The 20248-nt window shown below is 51.8% G+C and overlaps 2 protein-coding genes across 5 annotated transcripts in view; both read left to right on the top strand.

Annotated features, from left to right (window-relative positions):
• Positions 1-1332: 1332 nt before the first annotated feature.
• Positions 1333-6816, top strand: LOC116818734 (fibrinogen-like protein 1-like protein). 2 transcript variants are annotated; one of them, XM_032769933.2, is made up of 4 exons: positions 1333-1622; positions 4015-4158; positions 4929-4991; positions 5936-6816. In XM_032769933.2, exons 1-4 carry the CDS (start codon positions 1619-1621, stop codon positions 6562-6564), a joined length of 840 nt encoding a protein of 279 aa, XP_032625824.1. In that variant the 5' UTR covers positions 1333-1618; the 3' UTR covers positions 6565-6816. The 2 variants fall into 2 exon arrangements, with proteins under 2 accessions (XP_032625824.1, XP_032625825.1); XM_032769934.2 differs by lacking the exon at positions 4929-4991 and having other exon boundaries at positions 1336-1622; positions 5936-6814.
• A 5116-nt stretch (positions 6817-11932) lies between these two features.
• Positions 11933-20248, top strand: part of CWF19L1 (CWF19 like cell cycle control factor 1) — a 54817-nt gene continuing 46501 nt past the window's right edge. For 2 of the 3 annotated variants that reach the window (XM_032769922.2, XM_032769923.2), the window contains exons 1-3: positions 11933-12003; positions 13102-13186; positions 16786-16864. In XM_032769922.2, coding sequence (XP_032625813.1) covers positions 11981-12003; positions 13102-13186; positions 16786-16864 — 187 coding nt within the window. In that variant the 5' untranslated portion in view covers positions 11933-11980. Of the gene's footprint in view, positions 12004-12199; positions 12407-13101; positions 13187-16785; positions 16865-20248 lie in introns of those variants that run through there. The other variant, XM_032769924.2, reaches the window with a different exon arrangement.

Genomic DNA, 20248 nt, shown 5'->3' with positions numbered 1-20248 from the left:
AGCTGGGATCCTTCTGGTGTCTGACAACGGCCAGTACCGGATGCGACAAAGGAAGGTACAGGGATGTCCTAGCCAGTAGCTAGAGACCAACTAACGCCCCAGAGCTGGTGGGTCAATGTCCCTTCTGGGACGTGCAGCAGTAACGTGTCCAGCCCTGGAGGTTCTGGCTGGGCACACAAATGTCCGATCCCTTATTGAGCCTGGCTGTGTTCCTGGGGGTGAGGAGTTCTGCGCAAATGCCACAAGAGGCTCAGATGAACGGTCCAAGGACCGGCTGCTGTGGTTATCTGGACTGCAACTGTGAGCCAGGCTAGGACATCGATTCCAGACTCCAACGCCAAACCCAGGTAAATACGGAACTGCAGCACATCGGTCTGTCTATCTGTCCAGGCTTTGATTAGGGTGCCCACCACCCTAGTATCTGATACTGCCTCGCCTGCTACAGTCCCCAGGCAGTGGAAGGAAGAAAGGAAACTGCAAATAAAGCACAACTCTGCCACCCTTAATCTCCCAAAATAGACTCTGCCAGCCCCCTGCCCCAGCCCTCCTAGAACGCTGTGCATATAGACAGGCTTCGCAAAGGGCCAGGAAGGGCGACCCATCTTTGACTGAGAGGGGAGGGAGTTGCCAAGCACAGGCACTTTACACCGTGAGCTTTAATATCACCAGGACACACAGATCTCACACGTTTGGCTGCTAAAGACCAGGCAGGTGATCCGCTTGAACTCATTGTCGAGGAGAAGCCTGAATGTGTCTGGGGCACTTGGCGGCTATTCCTGACCATGCGGGGATCAGCTGTGGCCCAGGCAGAGAAACGGGCCTGGGGAAGCTGGCGATGGCAGGGTGCATCTGCAGTAGGGACCTGGACAAAAACATGCAGGATGCTGGGAGCCAATGGCTCCTGCTGGGACCTGACTGTGTGGGGCTTGTAACACAAATTTTGGGGTCTGCAGGCCCATAGGGGATGGGCAGTGGGTATGGCACTTCTGTGGGCTGGAATGTGCAGCTCTAGTTTTGTTTTTAAACAAACAGCTTTATTTAAGCACACAGCAAGAGAACATCCTTCAGCCCGTTAGAACCCGTCAGCTACGGCAGGGGAGCAACACAACCCAGCTGTCTGCAGGCATTTGTCACCCATTTGGCCTGTTCGTGTCACACAGTGGCAGGAATAATGGTTGAGTGGTAGGGCCTTGGCCTGGCCCGGGCGCTACCAGCTCCGAGTTCTGCCCTGTCCTAGCTGCCCCGGATGTTACCTCGGAGGGAATCATTCCTCATTCCCATGGGTGGCAGTTCCAGGGAGGAGCCTTATCTGGGGGGAGGCTGTACCAGACTCGCCCGACCCAGGCAGGCTCCCAGGTACTCTCTGCCCAGGGCTGATAAGGCTCCTTAGCACCGTTTCTCTCCAAACAAATTCCAGTTGAAGACACCTGACAGCTCCACAGCAGGGCAGCATCCCCAGAGCGCAGCAGGGCGGGGGTTAGGGGGAGCAGTCGGTAGCAGCACCTGCCCCTCATCCGGCAGGAGCTATAAGTGCCAGCCACGTGCTGCCTCCACCTGGACGGCCTCTCTGCACAGAGCAGCAGCATTCAGCCTGGGACAGACGTGCTGCGGGGAGGTGATGGGTAAGAGCGGGCTTGGAGAGCCAGAGGGGCTGTGGGGCAGCGCTGGGCCCTTCTGCTCTGCACTAGGGCTGGGTGGGCGTGGTCAGCTGGGATTGGAACCCACCAGCACTTGTGGGTCCAGAACTCAACGTGGGGCTCTCCCACCTCGCCTGGGGGCAACTGGGGGGAAGGGCAGAGAGACACCCGGGCTGAGACTCAGAGAAGCAGAGTCACCAGCTCCAGGGAGACAGAGTCTATGATGTGTCACCCCTGTTCAGCCGGGTGAAACTCCCCAGCTGTGTGGCAGCCCCCCAGCCCTGATGGGTCCCCGCCCCGGTATGTCACAGCCGGGTAATGTGGCGTACTGAACGGCAGGGTTTGCCAGAGACCGGCTGGGAGAGGCCTTTGGGTACGGAGGAAGAAGCACTTAGGTACATGCCAACCGCCCTACAGAGGAGGGGCCGTGCCCTGCGGTGCGGGGCAGGGAGCTGGGACACTGCGCGGTGGGTCACTGTCTGGCCCAGGCCCTTCCTAGCAGGAGGCAGAGACTGAGGCGTTTCCTGCAGGTCACCTTCCAGTGCAGCCTGGCCACGGGCCCCCATAGCCACTAGCCCAGCCAGGGATCCCAATTGGGGATTGTTAGGGCTGATTCCTCCCTGCCACCAGCATCTCTGCACTGCCAGGGAATTGCTGAAATCCTGTGCGCCCTTCCCCCTCCCACCTCCCGGGGCTCTGAGTGCCCTTGGACAATGGCCCCCCTCCACCTCCTGGGGCTCTGAGTGCTCCCCCTGGACTGCCCCCCCCCAGGCTCTGAGTGCCCCGGGACAGTCCTTCCCCTCAGCCCCACCTCCTGGGGCTCTGAGTGCCCCTGGCCAGTACCCCCCTCCAACTCCCAGGGCTTTGAGTGCCCCTCCTGTACAGACCCCCATCCCCGGACATCTCCCCCCAGGCTCTGAGTGCCCCGGGACAGTCCCTTCCCTCAGCCCCACCTCCCGGGGCTATGAGTGCCCCTAGCCAGTGGCCCCCCTCCACCTCCTGGGGCTCTGAGTGCCCCCCCTGTACAGATCCTCCCCGGACATCTCCCCCCAGGCTCTGAGCGCTGCGGGACAGTCCCTCCCCTCAGCCCCAACTCCCGGGCTCTGAGTGCCCCTGGCCAGTGCTCCCCCCTCCACCTTCTGGGGCTCTGCGTGTCCCCCCTGGACAGACTCCCCCAGGCTCTGAGTGTCCCTAGCCAGTCCCTCCCCTTAGCCCCACCTCCTGGGGCTCTGAGTGCCCCTGGCCAGCGCTCCCCCCTCCACCTTCTGGGGCTCTGAGTGCCCCCTTCATACAGACCCCCCCCAGGCTCTGAGTGTCCCTGACCAGCACCCCCCTCCACCTCCTGGGGTTCTAAGTGTCCCCCCTGGACAGCCCCTCAGGCTCTGAGTGACCCGGGACAGTCCCTCCGCTCAGCCCCACCTCCTGGGGCTCTGAGTGCCCGCCAGTGCCCCCCCTCCCCCCCCAGGGCTCTGAGTGCCCCTGGCCAGTTCCTCCCCTCAGCCCCACCTCCTGGGGCTCTGAGTGCCCCCCTGGACAGCACCCCCCCAGGTTCTGAGTGCCCCTGGCCAGTGCCCCCCTCCACCTCCCAGGGCTCTGAGTGCCCCCCCTGGACAGCCCCCCAGGCTCTGAGTGCCCCTGACCAGCGACCCCCCCACCTCCTGGGGCTCTGAGTGTCCCCCCTGGACAGCCCCCTTCAGGCTCTGAATGCCCCGGCCAGTGCCCCCCCTCCACCCCCAGGGCTCTGAGTGCCCCCCCCTGAACAGCTTCCTCATCTCTGAGTGCCCTTAACCAGCGCCCCCCTCACTCCCGGGCTCTGAGTGCCCCCCCCGAACAGCGCCCCCAGCTCTGAGTGCCCCTGGCCCAGTCCTCCTCCCACATCCGGGGGCTGAGTGACCTTGGCCAACCACCGTCCCTTCAGGAGGAACTCCCAGTACCCATCCTGCCCCCACCTCTCAGGGTTCCTTTCCCTGCAGCTCTGTGGCCACCCCCTCACCCCTCATGACCCCCATCCCCGGGGGTCTCAGTGCCCCCTCAGCCCCAATCTCCATTTTCCCTTTCTCTCCTCCCCTCTCGGTTATTTCCATGGCACAGGGGTGTCTCTGTGGGGCAGGAACATTTCTCCAGGGTGAATCCCAGACTCCCCCTCCTGGGAGTCTTTGGCCCAACGGGGTCGGTTCCTAGTGTCTCCTCTCTGCCCTGAGCATGCCTGGCCAGTGGCCGGCTGCCCAGCCAGACTGACGGGCGAGAGCAGCAGTGCCAGTCTGTGCTGGGCGAGGTGGGAGGGTTGTGCCGTTCCCTGGCAGAGGGAACTGGGAGTTGCGGCTCCTGAAGGGCGGGTTTGTGTTCCCAGCCTCTCGCCGGCTCTTCCCTTTTGCAGCTGCCTGGTGCCCTCGTCTCCTGCTCCTCACCGGCCTGCTGGCCCTGTCAGCCCCAGTTCTCACCCTGGAAATACACAACCTGAACATCTTACAGGGACCCACCCATGCAATCAGGAACATCCACCCAAAGGACCTGAAGGCAGGTGTGTCACGTGTCTGCTTCTATAGACCTCACCCCTGGCCCCAGGAGTCCCTGCCAGTCCTGGGGCCCCAGAACGTCACTCACTGGCTGCCTGGGGATTATGGAGACCTGAAGGCACTGGGAGAAATTACACTCCACCTGGAGCTCTCTATTCAAACCATGCTGAGCTCTTTGGCGGTTTGAGGGAGCGGAGGGAGGTTGGGGGGTGCACAGGGGTTGGCCTGTTGCAGTGCAGGGAGCAGCACAGGACAAAGCCAGGAGGTGCTGGTTGCCTTGAGCAGCAGAGGGGGTGAGGAGGTGTGAACTAGTGCAGCGCGGGCCCGAGTGGGGCATGGGGCAGACGGGATGAGATGGGGAGGCTCTGGCAGCAGGGCGACTGGTGCAGAATTAAGACAGAGCTCGAGCTAGGCAGGGCAGGGCTGTGCAGAACTCGAGGGGAGGCCGGGGGCTGCAAGCTGCTGCAGGAGGAGCTGCAGAGCCAGAGAAGGGACTGGAAGGTACAAGGTGGTGTGGGCAGAGCCACGGGAATGGGCGGTGAGTTCGGTGGCTGCATTTGGGCCAGACTGGAGGGGAGCAGACAGGAGCCAGGTAGAGCAGTGAGGGGGACTTGCAGAAATGTGGGCAGAATGGTATGTCCCAGATGAGGGTTTCAGGGACATGGAGAAGGGGAGGCGAATGCACTGCTAACACTCTGCTGTGGAGCTGGTGCTGGGGAGACAGTGTCTGAAAACCCCTCATGTCACGCAGCTCTCCCAATTCCTGTCCCTACAGATCAGGGGAAAGGGAGCCTGCGGCACAGCCGAGCCAGTGACCTGGAGTTACCAGAGGCCCACGGTAAGAGTATCCCACGCTTCACCTATCCATGCCCTGCAGAAATGAGATGCAAGAACTACAAGAGTTATTCCCACAGCTTCTACCTGAAGGGCATAACAAGGCATTAGGATGCGCTGTCTGACCTGGCCATTGGGGAATCCCCAGGGATTATACAGGCCCCTGGGAGTAGAACCGCTGATGGCAGATTTCAGCATGGGAGGGTGTGGGGGAAGGGCTTGATACACAGAGGCTGTAACGTGGTCCTCCAGAGGAGAAGCTTTGGATCATGATCTTTCTGCAGGAAAAGGCACCACTGATAGACTGTGGGGGATCCAAGACCCAGGGCTGTGACCCACTGGGCCGTGTCCCTCACTACTACCGGTGTGGGGAGTTGCAGCCAAAATTTGGGATGAGTGGCAAGATCCTTTGACTCTGCAGTCCCCTCCTTTCCCTGGCAGCTGGTGTCCATGGCCTCAGCACACAGATCGTGCTGGAGAGCCCTTGGCACAGCAGTTTGCTGAGAACTGAGGGGGTACAGAACCCGCTGTTGTAAAACACAGTCACCCCACAGGACACATGGTGCTGTTAGCTTGCAGTGTCCCACGCATCGTGGCTGCCGTGTTAAACCCCTCCTCGAAAGCCCCTGCAGAGTATGAATAGGGGCCTGTTTGTCTTCTGGGAAACCTGCATGTGCACGTGCAAAGTAGCTAGTTAGAGAATAAACTGCCCAGGAGTGGGTGGCAGGACCTAACGTCAGGGCTATGCCAGCAGGTTCGGGCTCAGCGTCTGCATCCATTGTTGAAGCCTCATTGACAATGGGCTGGCAAAGCACGCGGAGTGTCAGTGCAGACACTGTTGTCTGTGGCACACCAGAGGAGCCCTTTCTCACTGACCCAGGGTGGGAAGAGCTCAGCAGGGTTCTGTTCCAGGGGGTTTAGTGAAAGCGATCTCTCTCTTGTGCACAGTCTGGCCCAAGGACTGCAGCGAGATAACCTGGAACAGGGTCAGCGGTGTCTTCGTGATCCAGCCCACAGGACTCCACCAGATTGTCGTTTACTGTGACTTGAACAGCACCAGCGAGGGCTGGACAGTCCTCCAGCGGAACCGGCACGACACGCAGATCACTTGGGCCGAGTCCTGGAGCACCTACAAGTATGGCTTTGGCAATGTGCAGAATGACTACTGGCTGGGGATGGAGTACATGTATTATATCACCAAGCAGAGGGTCTACCAGGTCAGGTTTGTCATCCACGATTCATCCGGCACCATGAAATATGCAGACTATAACCTCTTCGGTCTGGAAGACGAGTCCAACGGCTACAGGCTGAGGCTGGGCTCTTACACGGGGACTGCAGGGGACGCTATGACTTCAAACAATCCTAGCACCGTTCATGACAACATGAAGTTCTCTACTAAAGACCTAGATCAGGACACTTCCAGTGGGAACTGTGCGTCTAGCAATGGTGGGGGCTGGTGGTACTCGGCTTGTCATTCTGTTCGACTGAACATCAAAGGGGGCATCACCTGGGGTAGTTTCTGTAGTGGGAACTGCCAAGCCTCTGCCATCCTCATCAAACCAGCGTCTTACTGTTAGTCACCCTTCCCCACCCTCCCGTCTGCAGTGAGGCCAACCCCTGGTCCACGAAGGGAGGGAAAAGGGTTTGGATGTGTCATGGGCAAACCTCACACCCAACTCAGAGTGGAAAGTATCATGTTTATCCAAAACGGGGCAACTTTCTCTTTTCTTTTGTGCACTTTCCGAGCTAATCTCTGCTGGGCACTTGTGCTTTGCATTGACTTGATTTTGTTATATTCGTAATCAGAAGAATCATTTGCAAAACCTGCAGTATCCAGATGTAGAAGCTCCAGGGAGAGTAAATGCCTCTGATCCATAGTGACTTTTCAGTGTCATTTTCTCTTAGACTCGTGCAGTTCCAGAGGGTTGGCGAAATCCAGAGCCACAGAAGGATTTTTATAAACACCCACTCTACTGCTCATTAACAGGGATTAAAACTTTGCAGTAAAAAGGCATTTTAAAAAGTGGTGGCCCCAGCTAGTAACTTTCTGTTCCGTGCCACTTACTCTCTGCTGTGCTCTCGTGGGCACCGTACTGCGTAGATCCATTCCCAGTATTCTCAGCCTTCCTGCCTTGGGAGTTGGGCTGCCAGACCTGGCTGGGTTCGTTGCTCCACAGTCTTAGGGGTCTGCAGGTTGCTAGGAGGGAATTTTCGGCAATGGCCTAGCAGGATTTGAAAGCCAGGCCTGCATGGCTGATGACATCTGGGTAGCTGCAGCTGCAGCAGGGGCCCTTTAATCAGTACCTTGAATTACTGTCCACATGTGCAAGTAGGTCCTAGTCCAAAGCCAGTTGATACCAGACAATCTTCCATTGACTTCAGTGGGCGTTGGATCAGGCCCTAGTGTAGGGTTGTTGGGATGGGCCCATTGCTGCCAACTGCACCAAAAATAACTCTTTGGGCCACCAGTCCTTTCTCACGTTTTGGGGAGGAGCGACTGGGATGCTGGGCGAGGAGACTATGGGCTACCTGCTATTGATACAATACCCAGAGAGCCTGTGGGGCAGACACGGAGTCAGCAGGTGGAGCCACTCCTCAGGCTGAGAATCAGGGCCCTGCCCCCTGCTCTGCCTGGCCACGTGCTTCAGTGAAGAGGTCACAGACCCAGGGGCTGTCTCTTGTAAGGGCTGTCCCAATAGGACAGTCACCTGGTAACAAGCAAAAATGGGGGGAGGGATTTTCCAAAGGTCACAAGTCACTTAGGAGCAGAAAGCCCATTGCAAGTCAATGAGCGGGGCTGGATTTGGGGGTGGGCAACCGCCCAGGGTGCAATGGGACCCGTGTGTGGGGAGGTGGCCTGGGGAGTCAGAGAGCGGCGGCTGCTGGCTGGGCACCCAGCTCTGAAGGCAGTGCCACCATCAGCAGCAGTGCAGAAGGAAGGGTGGCATGGTAGGGTATCTTGTCACCCTTCTGCAGGGAGCAGAGTGGGGGTGGCTGCGGCTGGGGCAGGCAGCTCGACGATGTTCACCTCAGCCAATCCCCGGCTGAGCTGGGAGCCAGGCCAGTTTGGCCCCTTCCCTTCCCTCCTCAGCCTGGCACTCCAGAGAGCAGCGACCCCCGGCCACAGCGGGAGCTGCATGGGAGTCGAGCTGACAGAGATGCTGCCTGCTCCCCCAGGGCTGCTGCTGCTCTAGCGGGAGCTCATCCCCCACACACCCTGGGGCCTGTCTACCCACCCCACACATGGCAGTAGTGAATGGGTCCATCCCCAGCACGGGCCCCTGCGCCCCCAAGGAAAGCAAGAGCCCACCTGCTCCCTTCAGGAACAAGGAGCTGAAGGTCTTGATTGTGGGGGATGGAGGTTGCGGAAAACCATCACTGTGCATGATGTACATGAAGGGAACCTTTCTGGAGGTGAGTGCAGGGGCCTTCCACCCCCCGAACTGCCCCTCCCAGAGGCAGCCCCTGCTAACCAATCCCTCACCCCATCACAGCATATTGAGTGCTGCAGGAGAATAGCCCTTCGGAGAGTGGGAGGCGGGGAGGGTCGCTGGCAGTCTCTGCGACCTAGCCCCCCTACCCCCTGTTAAGTTCGCCTAGGGCACCATTTGCCTAAGGCTGGCCCTGTCAGTGAGATTCAGGCTCCTGAGATACACACCAGCACTCTCTGGAACCTCCCCCAACAACGTGTATTAATTATTTCCAGGAGTGACCAGGTGAACCAAGGAAATTGCTCCAGCTGGGCAAAACTTGTCCCATCAGAAATATGGCTTCAGGGAAAGCAAAATTTTCTGTGGGAAAAAGTCAACTTTGTTGAAATGGCAAATACTGCAGGAGAGGGGACAGCATTAGAGACAAACAGGCCTTTTGCTCATGTACACACAGCACAAGACAGAAACACTGGAGAATGGCTCTGCTCCAGGCTGGGAATTGTTTTGTTTGGTCTCCAGAGAGGGAAATGCAAACTGTTCAGCAATCCCTCCCCACAACCCGTAGGAAGTGTTAATGCTGCAAGTGTGTCAGTGGGTCCATCTACCGCCCAAAGCAATTACTACATTTTCTGTACAAACCAATGAGGCCTGTAGACACCAAATGTCAGGACGTCTGGAGACGGACAATGAAAGGAACCCGGCACTGCCCCACTGGTCTAGGACCTTCCACTCCAACCGTCTGACACTGGCCACTCAACTTTGTCCCCTGAAACTGACAACACGTCCAGCTAGTTTCCAGATGTAGAACGGCACCTTGCCTCTACTCCCATTGCTCTGCAGCCTGCACTGCAGATCTTCTTAAAAACATCCCTTGTCCAACCGTGCATCCCACCCTGTTTCCAAGGCTGTTCACAGACCAATGGACAGCCTGGCCAGGGGGCAGAGCTAAGGCAGAGCAGCCAGTGGAGTGACCCTGGGGATATGATTGGGGGGAACTGGCTGAATCCCTGAATTGTCCATTTCCAGACTTTGTGCAGTTTGGGGCTTGGGAAGCTGCAGTAGTTCTGTGCAGAAAGTGCATTTAGGGGCCGTTAACTAGACTGTTCTGCGCTTATGCCCACACGACCTCTCCTTCTGTGCACTACCCTCCCCTTGTCCCTCCAGGGACCTGCCTCTGATGTGCCTTTCTAAGGGGCTGAGGGGTTTAATCACAGAACTCTTGTTTTCCTGCTTGTTTCCCACAGCCCTGGCTGGCTGGAGAGCTGGCAGGAAATCCTGCCTCTGCCGCCTGCTGCCAACCCTTCTCCCACCCTTCGAGAAGGGGCTGTTGGAGAGACATGTGCTGCCAGGGGAGCCTGAGCTCAGGGCTGGGAGTTTGGCCCAGGGAGCTGCCCTTTGCATGTGCGAATGGGCCCTGGCCCAAAGAAAAGGAGCCTCTTGGTGCCAGTGCATCCAGCAGGCCTTGCCTCAGCGCAGGACTCCTGCTGGTGCCATACCCCACTCTGGGAACTCCAGTCTCAGGCACTAACAGAGTTTTCAGCCTGGGTTTCTCTCTCACTAACAACAAACTGCCACTCTGAGGCCTCTGTCTGCCCCTCCGCTGCTGCGTCCCATCCCCAGTGGCAAACCCTGAACAGGGCAGTGCTGGCCTGGAGCCTGAACGTTCACCCTGCTACAGGCAACAAAGCTCCTGTTCTGTCTCCAGCCTCAGACAGTGTTGTTGGATAACAGCCTCTCCCGCCCACCAAGAACTGCTGTGACTTTATAAACAAGGATCAGAAGAACAGGGGCTGGTGGGCAGGAAGTGGTTCCTATGGTTCGTGCTGTATCAATTCCATGGCTCCTGAAATAGAATTATAGAAATGTGGGGCTGGAAGGGACCTGGATACGTCATCTAGTCCAGTCCCCAGCTCCGAGGCAGGTTCAAGTAAACCTAGAGCGTCCAACCTGTCCTTAAACACCGCCAGGGATGGGGACTCCACAGCCTCCCTTGGTGACATGTTCTGACGCTTCCCTGTCCTTAGAGTTACAAAGTTTCCCCAGTATCGAACCGAAACCTCCTCTGCTGCAGCTTCAGCCCATTATTTCTTGTCCTACCTTCAGTGGCCATGGAGAACACCTGACCCCATCCTCCTTATAACAGTCCTTACTGCGTGTGCAGACTGGTGCCAGGTTCCCCCTCAGACTACTTTTCTTGGGACTAAACGAGTCCAGTTTTTTTAACTTTCCTCACAGGTTGGGTGTTGTTAACTTTTGATCACTTTTGTTGCCTCCTCTGGACTCGCTCCAATTTCCCCACATCTTTCCTAAAGTGCGGTGCCCAGAACTGGACACAGTGCTCCAGCTGAGGCTTCCACAGTTCCGAGGAGAGCAGGACAATTAACTCCCATGTCTCATATCTGATACTCCTGTTGATGATAGGCAATCACTCGTTACTGAGTATGATCATCTTCCATGGGTGTTATGGGTCCTCAGGTGGCTAATGAGGCCAATCCTTGAACCACAAGTTCTATTACAATGAGGGGAGATGTTTTCAGGCTCAGCAGAAGGCTGTTGACTATGGCTGGAAGCCAGTCTCTCCTTCCTCCTGTGCCTCTTGTCCTCTTCAGCTTGTTGGCGAGTAAGTTCAGAATGCAGGGGACCATCACGTAGGACTTCAGTCCATATTAAGTGATCCTGGGTAAGTGTCTCCCAAGTGTCAATGTCAATATTACACTTTTTAAGGTTGTCCTTCAGCAAATCCTTATAATGCTTCTGTTGTCCACCCATGTTATGGCACCCTTTTTTCAGCTGAGAGAACAGGACCTGTTTTGGGAGGCGATGGTCTGGCATCTGGACGTGACTAGTCCAGTGGAATTGCGGATGGATGATCATTGCCTTGATACTGGTGGTCTTCACGCCTTCCAAAACATCTGATCTTCAAAATCTTACGACGGCAGCATTGATGGTGCCTCTTAAGGACTTTCAAGTGGTGTCTATAGGTTGTCCAAGTTTCGGATAACGGCTCGATACATCTGTTAATACACCCCAGAAAGGTATTAGCCTTTTGGCAACTGCCTGACATTGTTGGCTCTAATTCACTAACATCAATGTGCATCACGTCGGCTGGCCCCCTACGGGTCTTGTGGGCTGTTATGTTCGGGGTAAAGGTTTGAGCGAGGCACCTGGCAAGCACGACTCTTGCTTCTGGTGGGAACGGTTTGAGAGGGGACACGGCGAGCCGAGTGAAGGGTTTGGGGGACGTACCCAGGGAGCGCGGCTCTTGTTTCCTGCCGGGGAGAGTTTGGGGGACGTACCCGGGGAGCGCGGCTCTGGTTTCCGGCCGGGAGGGTTTGGGGGATGTACCCGGGAAGCGCGGCTCTGGTTTCCGACCGGGAGGGTTTGGGGGACGTACCCGGGGAGCGCGGCTCTGGTTTCCGGCCGGTGGGGAGTCACGGGGAAGGCGCGGCTACTGTTCCGGCCGGGAGGGTTTGGGGGAGTGTATAGCCCGGGGAACGACGGCTTACTGTTCCGGCAGGGGGAGGGGGGGTCGGGGGTTTTTGTCCCCTGCTCCGTCGTTGAAATGGCTGGAAAACCGCTCAGAGTGTGAGGCGGGGGCCGAAGCTGTGGGGGGCGGGGGGTCCCTGGGCCCGTGGCGGCACGCCTTGGCTACCAGCACCGCCACGGGCCCACCCAGTCGAGTAGCACGAACCGGGCAAGGCCGGGCCGGGAAGCCGGGCCCGGAACGCCGGGGGGAAAGCGGGGCGGAGAGCTGGAACCGGGGCGGGGCTAGCGCGGGTCAGGGCTCCGGTTGTGCTGCCGAGCCACGCGGCCGTGGGCCGGGCGGGCTGGAGGGCGCTGCGCCGCCCAGGCAGTTCCGTGGAAACGGGCGTGTAGTGAAAGCGGGTGAGGATTCCAGCCGCGCTCCCCCGGGGCGGTGACTGCCGGGCAGCGACGTCTCTCGGCAGCTGCACTTGTCCGAGCGCTTCCAGTCTGAGCCCTGATTTTGGTAACGGAAAAGCTCGTTCGGTGTTTGGTTTTCCATAGCTCTTAGAAAATCCGCTCTGCGTTGCTACTGAATTTAACCGTTTGTAGGGCTGCGAGGAGCTTAGCTCTGCACCAAGCCGTAGGGCGCTGAAGGGCTCCACAGCTGGTAGCGGGAACGGAGTGCGGAAGAGGTGTCAAACGCTTCTTTCTACTTCTTTACAAAACTGGGAATGTAGGACAGTTCAGAAAAACATTGTAAAGAGAGCAAAGATATTCCATGGTTTAAACAACTAAAAGTCAAGAAATGCTTGTTTTAGCTGCCCATGTAATCCTAACTCAGCCCCTTGTGTGTGCGTTTCAGTACCAGTTTTAGTTACATGGTATCATATAGTGCAATGTAACAAAGGTTGTAGAAAAATACTGTCCGTTATGGAGAGATGTGCATTAAGCAGCACTTTTTTTTCCCCACTCCCCAGAGGTTGCAGGCCATCTGTCTCCTCGTAACTCCTAAAATACCTGTTCAGGGAAAATGTATCTGAGTTAATAAGCACTTAGACAGTAGTTATATTTTAGGCAGGATTTTCCACAACCTCATGGGTTTGTATGAATCCTTGGCTGTAAGAAAGACAGGGTCACAATTTTTAATGTTACCAATTCAAATATTAAAGATACACAAATTCATTGTGTGTGTTTTCATGTCCTTATTTCTCTCCCTAGACTGGCCTGTGGGGATGTTGAAGGAAAATTTGATATGTTGTTCAATAGAGTACAAGCTGTTCAGAAGAAAAGTGGAGAATTTGATGTAAGATTTATGTTTCTGCTTCTGCTCTGCGGTCTGTTAGATTAGAAGTGTTTCACTGTATATTGCCTCCCATTGGCAAGTGAAAAATTTTCCGACCTACGATAATGTTAAATAAAGCCAAATGCTCATTGTGTTGGCTCTTCTAAATGTTACGTGACAAGAATATTTGCACATAATGTGACTTAGAAGCTTAGTATTTACACAGTGGTTTGCATCTTTTAAACACTGAACAAATATTAATACTCTCAACATCTCTTTAAAGTTGGTGCCACAGATAAGTCTTATTATTCTCATATTTACAGGTGGGAAACTGAAGCACGGAGATGCAGTGACCTGCTCAAGGTCTCTCACTGAGGGTATGTCTACACTATGGAGACTATCCCAGCATAGCTATGGCACTCCAGCGGCGGGGGTGGATTTTTCACACCCCTGAGCGACATAGCTATGTCAACCTAAATTTTAAGTGTAGACCAGGCCTCAGTGAGTGACAGAGCCAGAAATAGAACCCAGGAATTCTGGCTTTTAGCCCCATGCTCATTCTACATTAATCAAAATGTAGAACTTGTATTATTTACCAAAACTGATTTTTTGATTTCTGACTGAAAATTGATACAAAGGTACTGGGGGAAACTATTTTTCTTAAAACCCAGACATTTCTGAGTTCTTAAAAAAAAAAACAAAAAACAAAGAACAACTCTGAATTGAAGAGGGTGAAAGCATGCAGGTCTTTACTGAAAAAACATTTTATAAGTTACATTTGTTATTTAAAAAAGTGAGCTAAGTGACAAGTGTTGTTACCTGCAGCGTTGTAGCCGTGTTGGTCCCAGGATGTTAGAGAGAGAGAGAGAGAGAGAGAGAGAAGGTGGGTGAGGTAATATATTTTATTGGACTAACTTCTGTTGGTGAGAGAAACTAGCTTTCAAGCTTACACAGACCCCTTCTTCAGGTCTGGGAAACCTTGGCCACGTCTGCACTACATACTTACTTAGGTATAAGTATGTTGCTCAGGGGTGTAAAAAATCCACATTCCTGAGCAACTTAGTTATACCGACCTTAAACCCTGTGTAGACAGTGCTGTGTTGGTGGGAGAGCTTCCGCCAACGTAGCTGTCAGCTCTCGCAGAGGTGGAGTTATTAAGCTGATGGGAGAGCTCCCTGCTATGGACTTTGAGCATCTTCACCAGAGATTTGTAGTGTGGACCTGCCCTTATTCAGTGTGTCACCTCTAAATACAAGGTGTGACAGATTGAATGATCCCTTCAAATATATGTTAACTACTTATGTTAAACAAAGTGAAGTGGCCAGTTAACTGCCCTCCAGTCATAGGGAGGAAAGGAAGGGATGGAGAAGCAGCTGAGGGGGAAGTTGTTAGCGCATTATAGATTGTTGTAATAAGCCATAAATCTAGTGTCTCTTCAGTCCAGGATTTTTAGTGTCTAGCAAAGTTATGAATTTAAGCTTTCAGGTTTGTCTTTTGAAAGTGTTGTGGAAGTTTCCTATGAGACTGAGGACTGATAGGTCAGATATGGAGTGATCACTTTGTGAAAAGTGTTCACCCACAGGTGATATGGTGGGTTTTTTTGTTTTCTTTTCATGTGTTCATTCAAGAGCATAGTGATGATCTGGTTTCATCTACATAGTTGTTACTGGAGCATTTAATGCACTGGATGAGGTCTGCCACATGTTGTGCTAGGCATGTGGAGGACCCATAGATCTGAAAGGTATGTTGGGGGTGAGTAATGATCATTGTAGGAGTGGAGATATATCTTCATGTTTTGCATCTTCTGTTCTGGCAGGTCTGGTGCTGCTTTGAGTTGATGTGTTCTGGTCTATGAGGAGCTTGCTTCTGATGATGAGCTTGGAGAGACTAGGGGGTTATTTGAAGGCCAGAAGTCAGGAAAAACTTCTTTCACAATGGGGTCTCCATCAAATATGGGTTGTGCTTGTTTGATGATACTCTGTGTAGGTAGCAGTGTGGGGTGATAGGTGACAACTAGGGGTGTTTGGCTGGTGAGGGTTTACTTCTGTACTGAAGCAGGTTCTCTTGGGATATTTGGATGACTTGTTCCATGATGTGATCTACTTCTGTGATGGAGTTTCCTTGTTTGGTGAAGGTGGTTTTAAGTGTGTAATGGTGTTTATTCTGGACTTTCTCTTCAGATGTATCTGAGTGCCTGGTTATAGATAACAGATGTCTTTGTGTGTCTGTGGCGGCTATGGGATCCGTGAAGGTAGATATGGTGATCCCTTGGTTTCTTGTATATAGTCTGTATTTGTTCATTGTTGAAGCTGTTTGTGGTGTCTAGGAAGTTCATGCTACTGTGGGAGTTCTCCAGAGAGAGTTTAATGGTAGTTGTTGAAGTTGTGATAGAAATCTAGAAAGTTTAAGTTGCCTCTGCCAATGCAGCGTGATCGTTGGCTGCATTTTTGCTTCCCACAGCTTTTGCAATTTTTGCTTTGGAGTGTGGAAAGTTGCAGCCAGAGGACTGAAGTCAGGTACTTAAGTTGTATGCTTCGCCTTCAGTTGTCCAGCAACTGAACTGCAGTCAAGAGACAAAATCTGCATTTTCCTATCTCTTGCTATGCTTTTCACTCTTCTTTTGTGTGAATGTCTTTGGGAAACACAGGATGAGATTTTAACACAACCTGAGAGCTCAGACTGATGCTGTTATAACAGAGTCTAGGGTGTTTTAAACCCCTTGATTAGTGTTGTAACAGTAAACAGTTAAATGTGGTCTGGGGTTCAGGTAGAATATGTTCTGGCCCTTTCTCCTGTTGTAACAACCATCATTAAAATACACCAGGAAAATGGTGAAAAAATGATGGTAAATCCTGAGATCCCATCAGGTGGTGGTAGCTGTGATGGTGAAGCTCCCTCCATCCCTCCCCTGCAAGCTGTCCAGGCTGCAAGCTCAAGACAGGAACCGATATTCCCCCTCCAGAAAAGGAATGCCTTGCCCCCATCAAAATGAACCAAACAAATACACGTCTGGTGGATTGCAGTTATCAGCACTTCATGGTGTCCTAGCAACTCTTAATTTGTTGTTAAACAACTTCATGCACTCTCCAGGAGTCTTTTGAGACTCCTTATCACAATTCACTTCGCTTAAATGCACTCTCTTTGATTCTAACTTTCACTTAATTTCATGTGATAGGTCATGGTAAACTTCTGTAACCTTTCTCCCACTCTGTGGATCTTGTGATACTGGTCTCTGCACATCATGACTTAAAAAGATGCTTGCACTGATGGTCGGATGCTATTGGAGAGATTGCTAGGAAGTGTTTTCTTCTGGAAAAGACTCTGTACATCGGGAAGGAATAAGGGAGTTTCTCACAATGAAGATTTACGTGATCTTGTAATTTCAGCTGTTTTTTCCCTGTGTTTTTTTTCTTATGTGCTTCATAACTGCTACGGAATTTCTTGTTTTACATACATCAAATGAAACTGAATCTCAGGCGATAAGCCACTGAACCCAAATCACTGTTAATGCTGTGACAGTAAGAAAGTAATGAAAAGGACAGCCTGGGTATTTTAACATCATAAACCTTTCCCCATTCTTACAATGGTTCTCTTGTGTTACTTTTTTTAAATGATTTTAGCTGCTTTTGTGTGTTGGGAACTTCTTTGGCTCTACTCCAGAGACAGAGTGGGAGGAGTACCGGACATGTGCCAAGAAAGGTAAGGAAAGGACCTGTATATTAGATGACTATAACCCAGTGGGATGTGGCTGCACGCGTGGCTTTGGAGTTGATGAACAGTATCTTCACCACACATCTCATTCCTGTGCTGCTTTATTAAGTTGTTCAGTGTACGATCCTGGACTGAATAGAGGGATGGCCAGAGAGGGCAAGGGCTGTGGTGGGTGTCAGAGCCGTTCAGCTATGAGTTACGGAAGCTGAAGGGGGTACAAAAAAGGATCAGTGTGAGCCTTTTGGTGCCTGCTGCGCATGTCCGCGTGTATGCAAAGGGCTTGGGACTGTCAGTGGATTGCTATGAGTAATATTAGCTAGGCCCTGCTGCTTAGCACTCAATGGAGTGTTAGGTCTGTACGCTGTGCAGCTTGCTGCTCTCGGTGTAATTTCTCCAGTAGTGTACAATACTGGGTCATCTCCTCTCTGCCACCGATCTGGGGGCAGCTCAAGCTGTTAATTTTCAACTCATGTAGTTGGCCATATCTGTTCCCTGTTGCCCCATCTTTTCCCTCTGGCAGCTGCACCAGACAGCAACAGTGACCTGTCCTTTGAAAATGAACGCACAAGCAGTGAAAAGAATTAGCGTTAAAGCCCTTTCCTCTTGGCCTTCCAATCTTGAGATGTGTTCCTTGGGGTATTGCATGTGCGCAGGTTTCCGTCGTGGCCGAGAGTGCATAATAAAGGGCCATGAGCGCTTTGAACACTGTGCTCAGAACAGAGGCACATGAGGATTCTGTCCCCATGGAGCTGTTCTACCAAATTATTTCTAAGTATGAAATGCTGTTTGACTTACAGAGCCCCTCTGCTGCTTTTCGGAGTCTCTTATTACTCCAGCTTAGACCCCTTTCTCCACCCGTGTAGGGGAAACTACCCATTTCCTTATCCCCCGCTCCCTCTCCCTGCTCCCATAACCACATGTATGAGAGAAGCTTATCTGTGAAAATCTGTACAGCTGCCACCTTACCTTGTTTTTTCATCGAGTATCTCTACACTTCAAGCTAGGGGTGCAGTTCTCGGCTTGTAGACATATCTGCATTAGCTCTGATCAAGCAAGCTCGCTAAAAATATAGATGACGTGATGTGACTGGCAGGGGGGGATGTGTACCTGTCTGAGACGTTGGGCACCCAGGGTGGATTGATTTAAAATTGCCAGTTTTTAGTCAGCAAGCAGGAAATCTTGATTTAGATCATGGATTTTAATTATCTTTTACATTGGTACTTTTTAGTTATTTTCCTAAAGAAAAATTGATTCCCGGTAGTTGGTAACTATTAAAACATGTTGACTTGCAACTAAGTGTAGCCTATTATGATGGGTTCCCTCCAGGGTGCCACTGGGATACCACTGAGCCTGCCTGTCCCACCCGCCTGGGTTCCCCTTACTCTGCGCTGCTATGACAGGCTCTCAAGCCACCTTCCAGTACACACACAAGTAGAGACACACCCAGGTGCAGCCATATTCACACAGATGTTGAGATCAGCTCTGCATGGGAGAGCTCAGCTAAGGAATTGCACAGCACACCGGTGCACAACCTTTCTGGAGTGTAAACCCCAAACTGTATCATCTTGCACTGTATAGAGAGCTATATAGTGTGAGCTCATAAAATTCACCCTCTCCTTACATGTGGAGAGAGAGATGCAACAGCTTTCTGTCCCAAATATGAGTTCCACACTGGTTTCAGAGACAAAACAAACTTAACTAACTACAAAAGATAGATTTTAAGTGGTGGCAAACAGATCAAAGCAGATTACCTTAGTAAATTAACAAAAACTGCAAACTTAGCTTAACACACTAGATAGGTAGGATGTAAATTAGCAGATTCTCACCCTAAGTGAAAACAGGCTGGCAGATTCTTAAGGCACAAGTTGCCTGGGCTTTCCCAGGTTTTCACACACAGGCTAAAAATCCTTCTAGGCTGGGACCATCACTTCCCACAGTTCAGTCTTTGTTCCTCCGGTGTTTCCAGATGTGGTGTTGTAGGGAGAGTGACGACGACCCCCCTCCACACCCATAATATCATTTTCCCCCTTTTATATCTTCTCCCCTCTTTTGCTGTGACCTGTGTCAGACAGTTCCCATTGTGTGGCGCTATCTCTGAGAGGTTTCTGTTGTACACAGTTCCTGGGGTAATCCTTGTGCTTGTGTGCATTTCCTCAATAAGCCATTAACATTGTTTGTTTGGCCTTTTTACTGTCATACCTGAAAGGCTGCCTGTCGGTGTTTTCAACCTCATGACATGTTACTGAAACACATACATAGCCAAACTTCATATGTGAGAATAACACACACAATCCAATGATGTCTAGCAGAACAAGACTTTTAGAACGACACCTCACCAGGCATATTTTGTATAAGGCATATCCTAATTACATGACCGTGGTGAATACAGGGGTATCAGGGTGTCATACTCATACACTAAATTTCATTCTTCTTGCTTCACTTTTATTTAAGCAATTGTATAGCCTAACTTACATGTATTCAAGTTTTTTCCTTTTTTTTTTTTGGTTAGAAAATGATGGGGTTTTTTTACTTGTGATTTGTCAGTCTTTGTTTGGATTGAAATTCAGATTAAATTAGAAATTCACAAAAAATGCATTTTATTTTTTTTATTAAATAAAACTACCTTAAACTTGCTGAATATGTACAAAAAATTGTCAGAACATGTTTTGCATTCAAAACTGATTATACAAAGGAAGTATTATAAGTAGTTATTGAAGGGAACTGATTATTTCTGGTCAGATTGTCCTTCAAGATTTTGGAACTGGTAGTTCTCATCCTCTCACACCTAGCTAGTTTTTATTAAAAGTTTGGAAGAGGAAAATGAGCTTTCCTTCTTTTTCAACTCCCAATAGGTTTCTTTGAACTTGTCATTGAATTGAGCTGTTTGAATGAACTGAAATGAAGAAAATAGTCTCTCAGCACCTGCAGAAGAGGCTCCTGCTGTGAAAAGCTGATTTAGCATCTTAGCAAACTCTAATTCCAGGTGCTTAGCCAGTGACTTCTACCAGTTCAGTGGTTTAACATTCTTTAAAACTTGGGAGAAACGATGCACTGCTTATTTTTGGAGTTTAATTAAAATTATTTTAATAGATTGATAATTTTTTACTTTAACATAGGCTGTCAATTTCAGATTTAATTTTAAATAGGTTTATTTTTTAAAAAATCTGTTTTTTAATTTAAATAAAATCCATTTATTTTTTAAGTGGCTATCCACCCCATTAGGCATGTACAGTAAAAGCTTTTTTGATCCAGCATGTTGGGGGAATAGGGGTGCCAGTCAGTGAAAAATGCCAGTTAACTACGGGGGAGGGAGTCCCAGCTGCTCCTTGGCAGAGGCACAGCAGATGGCTCGGCGAGCTGCCCCTGCCCCAA

Source organism: Chelonoidis abingdonii, chromosome 20 (genome assembly GCF_003597395.2).
Source record: "Chelonoidis abingdonii isolate Lonesome George chromosome 20, CheloAbing_2.0, whole genome shotgun sequence".
Taxonomy (NCBI): domain Eukaryota; kingdom Metazoa; phylum Chordata; order Testudines; family Testudinidae; genus Chelonoidis; species Chelonoidis abingdonii.
The sequence above is the reverse complement of the archived record's forward strand: the minus strand, read 5'-3'. Positions and strand labels throughout refer to the sequence as shown.

What these genes read in the sequence shown, in the direction of transcription:
- LOC116818734 (XM_032769933.2), top strand. An exon ending in CCCAAAGGACCTGAAGGCAG is followed by an intron (nt 4,159 to 4,928) that starts GTGTGTCACGTG and finishes CTGTCCCTACAG; the next exon opens with ATCAGGGGAAAGGGAGCCTG. An exon ending in GGAGTTACCAGAGGCCCACG is followed by an intron (nt 4,992 to 5,935) that starts GTAAGAGTATCC and finishes TCTTGTGCACAG; the next exon opens with TCTGGCCCAAGGACTGCAGC.